Source organism: Penaeus chinensis, chromosome 3, assembly GCF_019202785.1.
Source record: "Penaeus chinensis breed Huanghai No. 1 chromosome 3, ASM1920278v2, whole genome shotgun sequence".
Lineage (NCBI taxonomy): Eukaryota > Metazoa > Arthropoda > Malacostraca > Decapoda > Penaeidae > Penaeus > Penaeus chinensis.
This window is the reverse complement of record NC_061821.1, coordinates 572,433-590,419: the sequence shown is the minus strand read 5'-3', so window position 1 is coordinate 590,419 and position 17,987 is coordinate 572,433. Positions and strand designations below refer to the sequence as shown.

The 17,987-nt window shown below is 39.8% G+C and overlaps 2 protein-coding genes across 2 annotated transcripts in view; one reads left to right on the top strand and one right to left on the bottom strand.

The window, feature by feature from the left end:
• Positions 1–2,904: 2,904 nt before the first annotated feature.
• LOC125041924 (RNA-binding protein 5-like) lies at positions 2,905–15,510 on the top strand. The gene is made up of 18 exons (XM_047637329.1): positions 2,905–3,036; positions 6,975–7,053; positions 7,208–7,348; positions 7,510–7,988; positions 8,250–8,340; positions 8,533–8,602; positions 9,713–9,786; positions 11,170–11,277; positions 11,427–11,541; positions 11,677–11,900; positions 12,004–12,046; positions 12,189–12,367; positions 12,484–12,769; positions 12,926–13,158; positions 13,264–13,509; positions 13,613–13,806; positions 13,952–14,129; positions 14,455–15,510. The coding sequence occupies exons 2-18, from the start codon at positions 7,000–7,002 to the stop codon at positions 14,767–14,769; spliced, it is 3,030 nt and encodes a 1,009-aa protein (XP_047493285.1). The 5' UTR covers positions 2,905–3,036; positions 6,975–6,999; the 3' UTR covers positions 14,770–15,510.
• Positions 15,511–15,565: 55 nt separating this feature from the next.
• The window catches only part of LOC125041931, a 3,624-nt gene continuing 1,202 nt past the window's right edge, over positions 15,566–17,987 (bottom strand). Inside the window, exons 2-4 of the mRNA XM_047637342.1 lie at positions 17,844–17,963; positions 17,171–17,340; positions 15,566–16,632 (exon numbers count right to left, since the gene is read on the bottom strand). Of these exons, the coding sequence (XP_047493298.1) occupies positions 16,529–16,632; positions 17,171–17,340; positions 17,844–17,963 (394 nt within the window). The 3' untranslated portion in view covers positions 15,566–16,528. The remainder of the gene's footprint in view (positions 16,633–17,170; positions 17,341–17,843; positions 17,964–17,987) is intronic.

Genomic DNA, 17,987 nt, shown 5'->3' with positions numbered 1-17,987 from the left:
TTACTCTGTTCACTTTGGCAAAGTGCACGAGTTCTTGAGTGTAATGCCAATAAGATAATGAGTCCGAGCGAGCAAACGGGGTTATAGAATTTGCTAATGAAGATTTTTGCAAAATGTTGAATCTGCATTCAGTTACATTTTTTTTGCGGGGCTTTCCCAACGGAGCCCCAGATGAGCTCCTCTTCTTCCTGTCCATTGGCATTTATATGGAATGGTCAAAGGAAGCAATAAAGGTGCTTACTCCTAGTTTGATTTTTACCCCACTTGCTATGTCGATGATGGAGTTGAGCTAACGTCTCAAAAAACCTGATATGCAATTGATTCCTGTTTTGTATAGTTTCCTGTCAGTTCTCTTAATCAATATTTATAGTTAATTACGTTCAGTAAAATTATGAGGATTTCAAATCCCTTATGAATAAGGCGCAATTCAGAGGCACAGCAACAGAAGATTTAAACAATAAACACAGTTACGTGTACACAGAGACGATTCAGTTTCATTTCTTATTGTGGCTTTTTTTCCTTTTCAGTGGCTTATTGAAGTAATGTGTTGGTGTAAGCAAGCTGCAGGTATAGGTATACAAGCATTTATATATTACAGTACTTAACTAATTAGGCATATAAAGTTTTACTTCACTGTACATAAATAAATAAAGGAATCGAAAAACACCGAGGAACAAAATTTGCATACCCCTTTTACGAAGTTTATAAGCATACTTAATTAATCACACATATGAAGTATTCCATTATGCAAAAATAAATACAAAAATAAATAGAGGAATCGAAAAACACCGAGGAATTAAATCTGCAGAGCATTTGATGAATGTTGAAGAACGAGAGACACGCAGGATTCAGAAAAATGACAGTTTGAGAAAGACAGTTTTCGCTCCTGGAGGGTCCGAGTGGAACCGCACACTCGAGGCGGCTGCAGGAGAAGGCTGGCAGAAATGGGGAAGGTGTAACCTGCTGCGGGTTTTTTTTATTTGTTGTTGATTTAGGAAAAGGTGTATGAACCGGTTCCTAAAAATAACTGGTTATAGGCATCCAGAGTGTATATAAAATTCTCGGCCGAGGTGGTGAAAAATGACTATCGAGGTAACTCAGCGAGAGTCAAGGCCATGTAAGAAACGTGGATTCGAGATCAGAGGAGGTCTGGCCAGGACCCAACTTTGAGGCCCTTGGCGTAGTCAGGACGGATGAGTTGACTGGAACCCAAATGAACCTGTTTGGGCACTCTTAGACGCAGGCGATTTTGCTTAATAACAACAACAACAAGAAAAGCTTAGTAAAAAAAAGTTTAATGGGCAGGACTGTATGGAGAGAGGATGGAAGGGAAAATGTCGATAGGATGAAGGAAATGGCCATTCCCCAGAGAGGAAGGGAGGGAGAAAAGGATCGCAATAGTTTTGTAATGCGTGGATTTTTTTCTTTTAAATACTTAGGAGATAATTATCAAAGGAGGAAGAGGGACTGAAGAAAGTGAAATTAACATGGGGTTGTGGCGTGGCGTGGCGAAAGGGAATATCAGACACAGACACGGAAATGAAGGCACGTGAACCGAAGGCTTTTGGAGGCAAAAGATGAAATGGACGGATGCTGTGGAGACGGATCTGACGCCATAAGCTCGAGAGAAGAAAACACCCAGAGCTAAATGTATTATTTTTTGGCGGACCAGAGCGACCTCATCAGAATCAGGGAAAAGACTAAATCTGACATTACTATTCGATACTGACTGGCGAGTGTCTGGGCCTTAAATGCTCCTTGGGCTGTTACAGCTCAAAAAGTGCGATTGTGCTCTTTATCTTTATTTGTATTTTTATCTTCATTTACATTTTCATTTTCATTCTCATTCTCTTTTACATTTCCATTCTCATTTTTACTTCTAGTTTAGTCTTTTATTCGTCAATCTGTATCTATTGATTTTCTTTATTTTATTTTTAGTATTATTTTTCATCTGTTAAATTCTATTTATTACTATTATTATTATTATTATTGTTATTATTATTATTATTATTATTGTTATTATTATTATTATTATTATTATTATTATTATTGTTATTATTATTATTATTATTGTTATTTTTATTAGTATTATTGTTATTATTATTATTATTATCATCATCATTATTATCATTATTATTATCATTATTATTATTATTATTATTATTATTATTATTATTATTAATATTATTATTATTATTGTTATTATTATTATTATTATTATTATTATTATTATTATTATTATTGTTATTATTATTATTATTATCATCATTATAATCATTATTGTTATTGTTATAATTACTATTATTATTGTTGTTTTCTTTGCTAACCATCACACAACCCCGCCTTTCAGTCTTTCTTGCATTTAAACATTATTTCTTTATATTCCATCTGAATATTCGCATTTTCCAAGCAAGAATGCGAATAAAAACCCCTTAGTATTTCTACGCGTGTAAAAAAAGAAAAAAAAAATCTGTAAAATTAAAAGGTTCTTTGACCCTCGGGAAAATTGCGTCCCCCCCATATGGCAACATCGAGCGGCTGCCACTTAGGAATATTCTCTTTTTATTGCGTTGTATATTTTGATCTTGCATATACACGTATTTTTTCAGTTCCAAAGTACTTACTTATTTCAGGGTGATAGTTTATTTGCATTTGGCTTATGTAACGTCGCCATTGTGCGAGAATAAAAAAAAATCAATCCAAGCCGTTCGCCACACTTCGTTCGGATCCGTTCGCGGCAATCCGTCGTCGTTTTCATCATTATCAATTATTTTTCGATGGGGTTTCTCCTTGAATTATCCCTAAGAAACAGTTCCTAAAAATATAAAATTCTACGATCCTTTCTACAAGTATCTTTCGACCCTGGCTCCTCCCGGTATATCATTAAGAGACAAACCCAAGCAAACTCGCGGGCTATCTCCTCGCGCACGCATTGGGACACCATCTTCAGCCCAGCTTCGTTCGCCATTTTGTGGAAATCGCAGAAGCTCACCCTTTATTTCTCGTTTCCCGCCAGCAAACACAACTAATAACGACGTAAGTAAATTCGACGGGGGTGTTATCATCCAGGGCAGGTTTGGAGGCGGCTTAATTGGCGAGAAAAAGGGGGGAAGAGAGGAAAATAAGAGAACACGGGGTGGCTTGGCAGCAGACCACCACGGCTTCGACAATTTCATTCCAACTCCTTTTCGTCGAATTTTGATCGGCTTTCCTATTCCTTGTTTGTGCGTTCCGGGGGCCTTTTATTATTAATTCCTTAAAGCATTAATTGATTCTGCAAAATTCGAAGTACTTTTTTTCATAAAATATGTATAGGCCTATAAGTCCACCCTAAGATCTTCAAGAAAATACGTAAGTCGAGCGAATATTTATTTCTGGGAAACTAAAGGTGGAGAAAAGAAAGCAAATGCAAAACGGGAATAGAGGGAATACTTACAACCTACTAACCATTTTAGATTGAGGATTTAAATCCAGGATATTTTTTTTTTTATTGGAAGTGACGCCTGAAGAAATGATGAATCTGACCTCGCCTTATGACAGAACGCAATATTCTAAGACCCTTTTCTTCTATGGCATTTCCTTCTCAAACTAATAATAAGGGAATTGTGGAAAAGCTTAAGGTAGAGGTGCAGTATAGGCCTACAAAAACTTAATGGATAATTCATAGGTCATTTTCCGGGGGCAGAAGTCCTGCACTATATGTAGTATGAGGTAGTGGCAGAGTTGGTTAATTAAACGAAATGAAATGATAGAACAATACAAACCAAGCCAAAGTTCTTCTATGGCAATGTGTGTGCAAATGCTTCCCAAGGGTGCTCTACGCAAAAGAAAAGAGAAGATCCCCAATTTTGGCCAAGTCGACCATCTTGTTTACATTGAGGTGAATTCTAGACTGACCGCTTAACTCGTTAGTGTGATATGCCAAGTACTTCATGTACTACTACACACTTGCCAAAAGGATATTTTGGTAATTATCAGGGTCTGCTTTTCCATATTTAAGCGTAGCCCTCTGGTTAGGCGCATATGCTACCACAGGGGTCCATATAAAGAATAAAAAGATTGTAGTGTATAAATCCCACAGGGTTAGGTTAGGTTGGTTTATTGGTTAGGACGCATGGTACGATTAGCACAGGGGATCTGGATTATGTGAAGATCCTGTAGATTTTTACCGAATGATGGGTTTTGTTCCCATAGAGCTTTTAGAAAGTGGGTGTGTCGGTCAGTAGACTTTCAAAGAAGGCGGGCGTGTCTGTAGAGTTTCACAGTGTGATTTTCATAGTTTTTTTTATGGTGTTTTTACGCTTTTTTGTTCTGTATTCATTCTATTTCAGCCTGTATTACCCCATAATTTCCCTGATATACTTCATGCCCCCTCCTGCTGTCGGGACTATCAAATCAAGATTGGAGATGGAGATGGTGATCATTTCTCCTCAATGATTCATTTGCACAAGGAACAATGCCTAGAATCGTTGAAAGCAGTGGATCTTTATGCAGAAAAGTATCAATTGTTTCGAAAGTAACCCACTACCCTCTTCTACATATTGACCGAAGTCCCGCTCGGTGGGGTGAGGGGTCCTTGACATCTTTGTTCATAACAGGCATTTTGAAAAGTCATAGGAAGTGTGAGAAAGAAAAACCTAAACAAAGATGAAGACAGTGAAGTTTCAACCAACCACTTTTTTTTAAAGAAAAAACAGATGCAAATAGAATATGAAGTTGTTTGACTCTTGAGTATTTCAGTATTTTAAAAATCCCCATCCGATATCCTCGGCTCTGCTTTAGTAAACATAACAGTGATCCCAATCTTACATTTTTCGTTCATTGGAATCACTTATTTTCCTTTTTTGATAAAATCCTCATAAAGTTACGTGAAGGAGACTTTTTTCTGCCTGTAAAGATATGACAGTACAGCATTAGTTCGATAATAATACTGTGTAGTTAGAGGAAAAAATATATTTCTTATAATATGCAAATCAGTGTGTCTGCCCCACACTACCTTACTCATTGTGGCAAGTGTGAATATTGAGCCGTCTCCTTGATGTCAATTATCACTAAGGTTTGTAAACCATTACTCTGATGTGTTGAAAGTTATTATAGTGTGACGACAGCCATATTGACCGCAAACATAGCTTGACACACAATTACTGATTTTTTTTTTTTTTTTTCCCCCAATGGTTTGTAAATGCAGTCAATCATTAAAGTACCTTTACTGTTTGAGCAACAATTAAATTTTATTGCATAAATTCGGTAGGATCATCAGGAAACTTAGTGTATTTTCATATTTAAAGTTGCTTCTTTTCAGTCATTATTTAATGCATATGTATTGTGCATCATCGAGGCAAAGGTAATCTCAGATTAAATGACAGAATTGTAGACTGCAATTGTAGTAGTTTCAACAGATATGATTTAAAGCAATGTTGTTTTTTTTTTCCATTTTACTGTGCGCAAGTCCTGCGAATTATTCCTAATAATACAGAGCAAAGCCAAAGCTTGTACAATTTATCAATATTGCCATACAAGTTACATCACTCAAGTCAAATGCAAGCGCTAAACAACTGAGGGTTGTTCCATAAGAAAGAGTTTTTGTCAAGCTGTTGTGCAAGCAAGAAATCAACCCTCCCTGAACACACACCCTGTGAACTCATTCCCAATCGCTGTATTTCCCAAGCTGGAGACCCCCTAGCTGGAGGCATGGCCCCTGGACTCTGTCTCTCCATGAACCTATACCCATGCCAGTCACCATGTTTCTCTCCATGAACATTATTTGCCCATGGTCGGGCAGTCACCATGTTTCTGCCCGACTTCTTCAGTTCATTATTCTGTACACTGTACAAGTTGGCTTTACCTTAAGGGTGAAGGGAAGGGTGGTCATATAGTGAGGACCCCATTGAACCTCTGCAGCTGGAATATCGGTATTGTGCGCCATGAACGTTGACTTGTAGAATGTGAGGAGAGGGAAGGCTGAAGTTTGTTGCGGGAGGCTCTTGGGAACTCCGTTAGCTTTTGCAGATTAGTTTTGATATCAATGTGTTTTTCATTGCCTACAACACCATCATCAAGTTTTTCTCTAGGCCGGTGTGGTCATCTTTAGCAATGCAACTGAATCATATTTAGATGTAGGTTCAGAGGAGTTGTACCTGTATTTGTATTGTCACCCGCAAGGAAAAGCATATTGTATTGATATTTTTACTTGGAGATGTGAGACTAATTGAGAGGGCAAGTATTAACTTTAAAAGCTTTAAAAATTTTGGCACTTTGCCATGCATCGTCAGCAACTCCAGAGAGAGTAATGACTTAGCCGGCAATTTTTACACTCCTGACCAGGGAAACTAACCCCAGAAACCTTCCATACCATATTGATAAGATATAACTATGATGTTGATATGTTAATGTGGGTGAATTTTTTTTTTTTTTTACAAATTTTACATATTTTCTAAAGTATTTGTATTTTTATTCTTTGAATTAGTATGGTATAAGTATATAGTTTTGTAATTTTGATGATAATGAGAAAAGTATTTGTATTGTATGGTCATTAAAAATCAGTATTTGATCCTACTCACTATGCATAAGTTATTGTGTTCTTGCTATCAAACCGTTCAGGTAATTTGTTAAGCACCAATGTAAACAGTGTTAAGCCTTTATTTGGGGGGAATATCTCTTTCTCTTCTTTTTTCCCCTTGCTTCTTTCCCTCCTTTCGTATAATGCGGTATACTTGTCAAATGATTTCTTTGAAAGTCTTATAATATATTTTTAAGATGATGATAAAAGTCTCTTATTTCACTTGGATTTATAATGAAAGTATTATACCTGACTTGTCTATATATCTTTATCTATATATATAATATGTGTGTATAATTATGCATAATGTGTATATATATATATTTATAATATATATATAATATATATATATATTAGGTTTATAAAGCAACACTGACTGAAAATGAACCCACTAACCTTTTTCTGTGGCTTTCAGACCTCACGTTCACCAGCTCTGGAGGATGGAGGTAAACATTGCCCTCGTTTATGGGAGGGACCGAAATGGAGATACAAATGTAAACGTCAAGAACGGCAGTAAACCTGTGAATTAGAGCGAAATAAAAACTGACCATATAGACCCAAGTGCTTTACTTGTATAATGCAATACTTATACTAGTGTAGAGTTTGTTTGTGAATGTTACTATTTCTCTTGTTCTCTCTCTCCTGCAGCTCCAAGGGCAGGGACTTGGCCTCACAGAGATGATTAATGCCATGGCCGCCCAACAACACATGTACACCGCAGCTGCGGCGTACGGCAGTCTAGAGGCTGCCGCCTATGCGCAATATCCGCAGTATGTTGCGCAGGTCAGCGTATGTATCTCTGGTCACTTGTTTTTGTTTATACAATAGATTGATTTTGATTTTTTTGAATGTCATGCCTATAATAGATCTGGTTACTTGTGACAGTTCCAGCCACATTAATATTGAACTGCTTATGTTAGCTTAAATTTTTTTTTTGTTTCCACTTATAGAGAGAAAAATTATCAGCTGAACATGGCATAAGTTTAAGAGAAGCTTGTCCTCATGCAACTTTTCTCGCTCCTCCCCATCCCCAGGGAGCATACATTGCCCCGGCACCAGCGCCAGGAGGTGGGCGCGGACACGGGCATGGCCATGGGCACGGGCATGGCCATGGCCGGAGTGCCATTGACCCGTACGATGGGTATGCAGCCCCAGCCTATGAGCCAGATCCGCCCAGGCATCGTGAGCGGCGCGACAGAGAGGATCGCCGTAGAGACAGGGACAGGGACAGGGACAGGGACCGCAGGGATAGAGATAGGGATCGCAGAGATAGGGACAGGGACAGGGATCGGGACCGTGACAGGGACCGAGACAGGGACAGGGACCGTGATAGGGACAGGGACCGCTGGAGGGATGAAGATCGCGACCGCAGCCCTCGCAGGGACAGAGATCACCGTGACTACAGGGACTATGACAGGGACAGAGATAAGTGAGTTCTAGAGTATTATTCTTTCTTTCTTTCTTTATTTTTTTTGCTGATGCTTTTTCATCTTGCTCTTCATGATTTTTTTGTTAGCTCCTCTAATATTCCTCCTGAAATTATACCTGATATTAGTGAAATAAGAGAGAGCATCAGTGAAGTAGATAATGGTATTCTTCTTCCCCAAAAAGTCTATTGCCTGTAAATAGCCCAGAATTTCTAGTCTATTTCTTTCACATTTGTCATGCTTTTCCTTTTCCTTTATTTCAGTTATGAAGATGAAAGGACAGATTATAAGTCACAGCCGCCTAACAACACTATCATGGTCAGGGGACTTGCACAACACATCACAGAGAATGATGTAAGTCTTAACACCCAAATATTTTACAGGTTTTATGAGGTTTTAATTCCTTGCTGTATTATTATTATTATTTATTTATTTATTTTTTTTTTTATGCAATTCTAGATTTATTGAGTATTTTGTGATATTAATCATAGTATTTTTTATTTTTGTTTCTTCTCTAAATTTGCGTTCTTCTTCCCCCCTCCTTAGATTCGGGCAGACATCCTAGCATGCAACCTTATGCCAAAGGATATCCGCCTCGTCAGGAAAAAGGAGTCAGGTAATAAACATTCCCATGGGCCTTAAAACTCCCAGAATCCTCAGTTTTTATGTTTTAGTTCCCAATTTTCTGTTATCCATGTTCTTTCCTGTCCACGCGTGCTAATCTCGCTGGCTGAAAGGGGTACCCAGGTCACAGGGTCTCACGCACACATACGTTCGCAAGGTCATAAAAGAGAGAAAGAGAGAGAGAGATGTTATTGGAAACATAGAAGAGTATACAAGGACGGGAGAAAAGCAGAGTTTGTAGATGTGCGCGCACTAAATCCAAAAACTTTTCCAGGCGACTACACTTGGTCAGCAGATCAGCAGTGTTGTCAACTTTTTTTTTTTTAATCATTATTATTATCATTTTATTCCTCTTCTTCTAAAGGTGTGAGTACCTAGACAATAATGAATAGGACATAACATTGCTGCTCATAATGTTTTGTTAGTACTTGCTTAAGGAATTTGACTTTTGGTATTCAGTAATGGTGAATATTATATTGTGAAAGTATAATTAATAAATTTAGTTGATTTACAATACATGTATTTTTTAAGCATGCCAGCTCTGTGCATAAATTTCAACAAAATTTGGAAAAAGGAATATGTAAAGAGAAGCATTTAACCTTAAATCCAGTTTGTGATGTGTTTATATAAATGTTTACTTACACTCTGTACCTTCACCCCTTGTAAGATTGAACCGGAGATGCAGCTGTAGGGGGCAAGCAACTGTCCCTGAACACCTAGAGGGCTCATATGTGACTGTGTGCTTGTGAATGAGTGGGAGCATTTGCATTGACTGGTATGGCTGAGGCATCAACTGTTGTGATTGAGCATGATGTCACAGGAGTATTGTGTATCATTGTGCTGGATGAGAGTTTATTAAAATATTTTCAACCAATGCAGTATTTATTACATGTGTTGGTTTTTTTTGTGGCCCCTGTGACTTGGAAGAGGCCATGTAAATTGTTGTTAAATGGTAGCAGAGCCAGCGAGGTGAGCATGGAGTGGCTGGACGTGGCCACAGGGCCAACTCACGGCCATTTGAGGGTGCCACGTTGAGTGTCCCTCACGCCTTCTTTAAGAACATCATTTATTAACACTTGCTTGTGTGTGTTCTTGCGTCTAGGTGCATCAAGAGGCTTTGCCTTCGTGGAGTTTACGACGGTACATGACGCCACACGGTGGATGGAAGCCAAACAGGTATCGCGGTGAATCCCCGCCGGCCCGGCCCGGCCCCCGGCAGTTCCCCCGGCAGGGCCTCTGGACCCCCTGGCCGCGGCCAAGGGGTCACGGCCCAGCCAACTCTGCCAGTAACACTGGGTTTACCTCTTCCTCAATACCATCATAGCCATTATGTTCCTCTTGTAATTTTGCTTCCAATGTTGAGTCAGATAACTTGTCACTTTCTGTGAGGAACTATTAATGTTAGACCTTGACCAGTTATTGTACATGTGCGTTATGAGAGTATGGCCCCTCATCCTTTACTTGTATTTAAAACCTCAGTCTTACATCACTTGGAGTGCACAATATATTTTTTTTCTGAGTTTTTTTCCATTAATTTTTTTATATATTTTTTAAAAAGTTACGCTTGCTCATTTTTGTTCCTTGATACTGTATTTATGTAAGCATGACCTTCCTTTATTCATGGTATGAATGTTAAAGGGTGATTGTGAACACATTAGTAGTTTAAGCTGACCTAGGATTCAGTGAACCTAAGACTAGATTTTTTGCTCAGCTGTCTAAGGCAGTGGCTTATTAACACTTAGAGCATGGCCAGGGATATACATAATGAAGGCCACCTCTGCCATGGGGTAACTAAAGCTCCCTAGACTCATGTTGTTGGATTTGATTTAAAGAGGAAATGCTTAAGTGTTATGTACATATATATATATCTATTTCTCTACATATATATGCAGTATTTACCTTCCCCTATTTGTGTCAGATAGTGCATCCTTTCCTGCTTTCCATTAGTGTATGATTCTTGCATCCAAGAGGTGGTCTTAGTATATCCCACTGCTTTACCTCTGGAGTACCCTGAGAGCACATTCAAGGATGCATGCTTGCGACAGTCAGTGAAATAGTTGCCACTGTAAATCCATTCCCAATGAAAGGTGAAAAAATCCAAGGAGCAAGTCTGATAAGGGCTACCCTGCGGGACCCTCTGCTTTTAACAGCATCAGCAACAACAACCACTACAGTAAACGTGCTCACCCGAACATCCACAACAACAAAGTCTCGGCACCACGGTTCTCCTCCAGCCAGGGTGTTGGCACTCCTTCCTCTGTAGGTTGAGACGTGCGACTTTTGCCCAGTACTGCCATTCTTGGGATTTCAGGGAAGAGCTTTTACACAGGTGTAATGCTCAAACCTTCCCTCCCCTGCCCTGCCCTCACTGCTAGTTTTTCACATCATTGATAGTCAGAGAACAGATTCTAGGTTGACCTGAAGGCAGACTACCTGTAGGATTAGCTCTTGTCCTGGCTCATTCGAGGCTGAACTGGAGTCCAAAAGTTGCAGCTCATGTAAGACCTTAAAATTTTGCACAAGGCCATTTTCTAATGTGTTTGTGGGTATTTTTTGCAGGGTGTACTTATCCTGCAAGATGTGTACAGAGCAACTTTGCAGTATTCCATCCCCAAGGAATCCTCCGAGCGGCAGTCTAAAGCATCACAAGACTGGTTTTGTATCAGGGTAAGAGACCTCTCTTTTGACAAACACAAAATTTCTTTGGAAAATATAATGATCTTTTTTTATAAGATTCTAATACATAATTTGTATTTGAGCTTTTGATTTTATGTAAGTAGTATAGCTCTCATTTCTCCCTTTATTTCTTTACTCAGTGTGGTGCTCATAACTTCAAGCGTCGTGATTCCTGCTTCAAGTGCTCGGCCCCACGGCACGAGTCAGAGGCTGGTGAAGAAGGCAGTGACGAAGTGTGTACCTACCCAACCAATAGTAAGTACCCTGACTAGCATTTGGTGGAAAAGGTAATTACTAAGCAGACAAATCCATTAACAAGCAGGGGTAATGAAATGCAAGCTCTTGTAAGGATGTGATGAAGGTAGGATTTATACTTTCTTTCCTTTTCAGCCTTGCTCCTGCGAGGACTGGATGTCCTAAGTACAGAAGAGAGTGTTCTTCAGGGCATCCAGCATGTGGGAAGTGACCTGCCCATAAGATCTGTGCGAATAGGGAGGGACCCCCTCACCAACACCTCTCGAGGGGTGTGCTACATTGAGCTGAATTCTGTTTTAGACTCGATGCAGTTGCACAATAAGCTTGCTCATGCACCTCCCACTATTGATGGCAAGCAGGTAATGTATCCTAAATTATAGATCATGATTTATGTCCTGTTGCTATCAAATCTATTTTTCCTGCAAGTATGAATTGATGCTGATTTTTTAATCTCCATTACAGGTCACCATATCCTACTGCAAACTGAACCCAAATAATGGCAATGGTAATGACTTCCCCACTCTTGTTTTTTTCCAATATTTCCCCAGCCAGTGATGTTCTTAATCACAAAAGATTCAATAACTAAGACTACTTGTATAATATGACTTTAATATTTCATATGGAAGGTAATCTTGATATCATTTCAGGTAATAATTGGTCAGCACAGCAGCAGCAACAACAGCAGTACCATCAGCCTGCAGAGTATACTGCAGGTGCTGACATCAAACAGCTAGCAGAGTATAGTGCCTCTTTGTATGCCCAAACCCCAGAGGAGCATGCATCCTATGTCCAGTATTACACCATGTACTACCAACAGCAGGCACAGGTACTTAGGACTTTGGAACTAGGTTTCTTACAAAGGATCAAGAAGGAAATTTAATTGTGTGTGTAAACATAAGTTAGATGCAACAGCCTTTTGAATTGCTGTTATTCTTTTTGCAGGCCTATCAGCAGAATCAACAACAACAAGGCAGTTCAAATCAGTCTGATTCAGTCAATGCTGCTGCTGCAGTTGCACAGTCTGCACTTCAAGCAATGCAGCAAAAGTCGGCAGCAAACACCTCCACAAGCGGTGCAGCGGCAGTTGCAGCGGCAGCAGCACAGAGCACCTACAGCACTCCTGCCACAACGGCACCAACAACCTCTGACCAGACAGTGACACAAACTACGCCCGGCTCTGCCAATTATGACGGAGTTCAGCTTCAAACTGGAGAATACCCCACTTACCGTAAGTTGGAATGAGCCGTGTGGATGGCTGAAGTGTTCAGTCCAGAAGGGTAATTGGAAAGAGGACAAGGAAAAGGGATGGCAAATGAACACTTTTATTTATGTATGTATTTATTTTTATTGTTATTTATTATATACATATTTTTTCAATTTTCAGCTCCTCCTGATGTCAGTACATACCAGTATGATGAAACCTCAGGTTACTATTATGATCCTTCCACCACACTGTACTATGACGCCAGCAGCCAATACTACTACAATGCTGAGAGTGGCCAGTATCTCTACTGGGATGCAGAGAAGTCCACTTACCTCCCAGCGCCTGTTGGGGAGGATGGCCACGAGGGCAAGAAGGGGGATAAGAAAGAGAAGGAGAAGGATAAGCAAGACAAGGTTGGTGAACACTCTTGGAGACATTTTGTGATTGTAGAGGTGGTGTTATCACTGTTGGCATGGCTCAAGGGTTTTACTAAATTCTGAATATTGATGTGTTTTCAGGTTAAAGTTGCAAAGAAGATTGCAAAAGATATGGAAAGGTGGGCTAAGGCTCAGAATAAAAGGAATGAAAGTGCCGTAACAGGGAAGGCTGCCACAGCGGAACCTGCTGGAGGTTCCCGTGAAGGAAGTGGAACGGGGGCTGCAGATGCTGCCTTTGCCGTGCTTTTGGAACGAAGAGACCGTGCTTCACTTGTTGAGAAGCAATCTCAGGTCTTCCAGATGCACATGAAGAAGGATTCGGCACCAGTAAGTTTGATTTTAAGCAGGACCTTTGTCAGACACATTAAATTCTTGAGTGAACACTAATACTTGCAGCTTAGAAGTATTCTCAAAGAAAATGTTTCACCAGGTTCTGGCAAGTATGAAGAAATCAGGCCTTGTGGCAGCATATGGAGGAGAGGGCAGTGACAGTGAAGAGGAGTCTGGGGCTGGCCTAGGGGGCATGGGTGGAGAGGAGAGACTAGAAGAGAAACTGGTTGACTACACTAAAATGGCTTGTCTACTGTGCAAGAGACAGTTCCCCAACAAAGAGGCTCTGGGCAGGTAAGGAAGACTAGAGGGCAAAGGTGTTGTGGAGCACAGTTTCCTTGTTCTTTGTCTCTTATTGCAAGTCAGTTATCCAGTTTTGAGGGTCCTATGTTCATAAGAGAAAGATGTGTTTCTACAAGTCATTGATTTTATTTTGCAGGCATGTTCAGCTCTCAGACCTGCACAAAACCAACCTGGAGACCATGAGAAAGTCAAGAGGGTCGGGTGATGGCGCAGGTGGACTTGGTGGAATGACTGCGGCCCAGTACAGAGACCGAGCCAAGGAGAGGCGGCAGAAATATGGGGAGCCGAGTGTACCTGCGCCTAACAAACTCAAGGTTCATAATGGACAAATGTTTTCTTGAGTAATTCTTACTTATTGGATGGTGATGAGGGGTTGGATAAGATATCAATCACTCATTTTGATCAAAGGCTTTACATTTTTGGCCTTTGAATTAGGAGTAAAGAATAAGTTAGGAATTACCATTATTAATTTTGTTTATGCATGTTTCACTTGGAAGCGATCTTATATATTTGACTGATATTTCTGATATTTCTGTGAATTATACAGTGGTGAAGAATGCTTCTGTACTGATTATAGCAAGGAAAAACTTAGTTATGAATGGATGATTTTATTATTTAACGCGAAGCTGCCTCCTCCAGGAACGTTACATGGCCGCCCGGGAAGAGGTCGAGGCTACCAAGTATGAAGAACCAACCAAACAGGGCATTGGCAGCGACAACATCGGAAACAAGCTGCTGAAGAAAATGGGCTGGACCGATGGGCAGGGGCTGGGCAAGGCGAACCAGGGCCGGACATCCATTATCGAGACGGAGAGAAGGGTGGCCACTGCTGGCCTCGGGATGCAGGGCAGCACCTACAGCGTGGTCGGAGACAGCTACAAGGATTGTGTCAAGAAGATGATGTTCCACCGGTACCAGGAGCTTGATGCCCAAGAAAAATCTGTCAAGAGCTGAGTTGTCAGGGGCATGTGACAGGTGGCAAAGTAGCAGGTTCTGTTAGTGTCTTTCATTTTTTACCGATGTGTGCATCTTTGAGCAAGATGATATGTATCGAAACTTTTTATATTTCTCACAGTGATAGACTGGTACTGTGAACAGTTCCAGGTCTTGTTCCTTGATCACATCTGTCTTGTTTTGCCTCTTGTATTGTTGTAAGTGATTTTTTTCACTGGTTTTATTCCTTCTAACGGGCTGCTAGTAATTAAAACTGAATTGTGACTTCTTACTTCATTCTAATACACCTGTATACGGATGTGGAATCTTTCTTGCAAGTTCCATCACAAATTTCACATGTATATATATATATACACCTGATGGCTCTTTGAGGCAAGGATAAAATTGACTTTTGTAGGAGTAGAACATCATTAATACATGTTATAAGTGCTGAATGTACAATAAAGTTACCGTCACGATAACTTGGAAGAGGAAAGTAGCCCGTGTAGAATTGTGTATATATTGATCACAAATTCCAGCGTGATGTCACAAGTGTGTGCGTGTGTGTGTGTTTGTGCTGGAGTCGTATACAAAAACTTATGTTTTGTGATAATTATTTTTCAATAGTTAACTTTTGTAGGCATTTTGGGATAGTCCGTGATGTTCTGTCATTTATGAATGACACAAATACTGTGTAGCTTGTTTATAAGACTTCTTTATATATTTTGTGAGATGCTACATGGAATAAATGTGTATAACATGTTACTTGTTTTAAATCGCCCAAACTGGAAAGAATTAGGCTTGGAAAACAAACAAACCAGTAACTGGGTGTATATTTAGCCTAAACATTTATTACCAATACATTTTTATGAAACTGGCGATTCCACACAATGTAACCAGAAAAGGCTAATTCACACAGACTTGCCACAAAAAAGAATCAGAACCCTCTGCATTTTGAAAATGAAAGACTTCAAACTTTCTATACGTCTCTTAGGGAAACTCTAAGGCAAAGGACAAGGTGAACCTTCCTACATGTACTACAAAATTTGTTTCCCAAATGTAACCATTTATGTTCATCGAAATCACAGATATTCCAATGAGCTTTTTTTTCAGTTTTTTGTTAAGGCACAATCGGTGAATCCACCGTGTGTGACAGAATAGGGTGGTGAGAAAAGCCGTGGAGAAATGTTCACTCATGTTCGTGGCAAATTGTGCTGTCAGGGTTAACTAAACCTCGCTTTTTTTAACACAAGCTCGTCTCATAGAACCAATCGACGTGAGCAGTCGTGATTGGCGGGCACTTGTAGAGATGAAGTTACAGGCAATGAGTATTCATTAAAGTAGTTTTCCTATTGTTTTCTCGCCTGTGACGTCATCTTTCTGGAACCCGCCGATCATACCCGCTGGAGTGGAAAGACCCTTAAAGTAAAGTTGCAGGAATATTTTTTTGAATAAATAGAATTTCAGCGATACAGGGGATTTGTCTTTCCACGCGTAATTTGTTTAGAGTCCAAATTTATCAAAAAGGCAACATGCTTCAATTACCTCCTTGGTAAATGGACATAAACACGAGAACTTAAACAATAACAGCCAGATTCTGCCGTTCGTGTAAGTTCCTATTCGTCTGTACCGTTTATGCAATGCAATGCAATGCAACCGCAACCCCAACCCCACCCCACCCCACCCCTATCTTTACCTTTTCTGTTTTTTTTTATTTTATTCCTTTTTTTTCATTTCTTTTTGTTTTTTTGGTCCGTGGTCTCACTTGGTTCTAGCCACCTTACGCCTTCGAGTAGTGCTTGCTGACCTTCGTGCTGCAGATGTTGAAGAGGGGCGAGTCGGTCCTTGTGCAGCACAAGCAGAAGATGATTACGAGCACCAAGCCTTGATAAAAGACAGTGGGGGTTAGAGACAGAGATGGGGGGGGGGGGGGGAGACAAGAGACAGAAGGATAAATAGGGGAAATGAACAAGGGGTGATTAATATTTAATATCATCATGAATGTTCTTAGGGATTCAGATAATTCGGGCTGGGAATGAATTCTACAAGGAGTATTACTGTGTAAGGTGTCAATATCAGTTTTTAATTAGTTAGTTGGTAAAACTTAGGTTATATTTATTCAAAATTTATCATTCATTCAAAACAAATATGCAAAGGAATTGATTTACAAAAGCCAAGTGAATAATAGACGTTTAAAGCAAGATGTTTTAGCTTTGATGTGAAAGATCAATATTACATTACTTACATAGTTAAATCAAGCAGGCTGAGAATAGTGATAATAAAAAGTAAGGACGTATGATCATGAATTTAATCGCAAATTTATTGCAATGATAACGAAACTAACAAAACCGTGAAAAAAAACTATGTAAACGAACAAACTGAACAAACAAACAAAATGCGCTGCCAAAAAGAGATTCCTCACCGCCCACGGAGGGGATCGTCACCACGAAGAAATAGTTGAGCTCCGTCTCGTCCTTCGGCAACACAATCTCCTTGAGCGGGGCGTCGTTCCGGATGCAGCGCCACTCGCTCGGGAAGCCAACCCAGGTTTTGTTCACGCACTCCACTTGAGGGTAGTAGCCGTTGTCAGATCTGGTCGAGGAGAGTGGATATGTAAGGCTGTGTGTTGTACAGAACTAGGGGATGATAACCATTGTTCAATATGTATTTTATTATGTATTACATGTATTATACTGTTTTTTTTTCTTATTCTTTTCATGATTATGATGGAATCTTTGATGTTTGTTCATTTCTATGACAGTGATAAAGATGAATATATAAACAAACAAACATTTATATGACAGTGATAAAAATGAATATATAAACAAACAGGAGTGTGAAGGACACATTCACTCTACGGACATTCTCGCCACATTTAAATAACCAAAGAATTTCGCCTCTGTCATGATGATACATATAAATACAGACAAAAAAATCAGCATCAGCAAAGAAAGAAAGAGAAAGAAAAAAAAAAAAATCATTCAGAAACATAAACACCACTAAACATAAAACAGAAAGATAACAAGATATACTGAAAACCAACGAAGGCGTATCCCCAGTCAGAAGGAAATCAGAGAACTTTTAAGAAGACTTACTTGTAGCCGTCGATGCAGCCGTAGATGGCCTTCGCCCCCGCGCCCCGCTGCTGGTTCCAGTTGATGGAGCCGTGGTCAGGCACCTGCGGCGGCGACATCAGGCAGCCCGTGTGCTTGCAACTGGCAAGCGATATTTCAAGAATG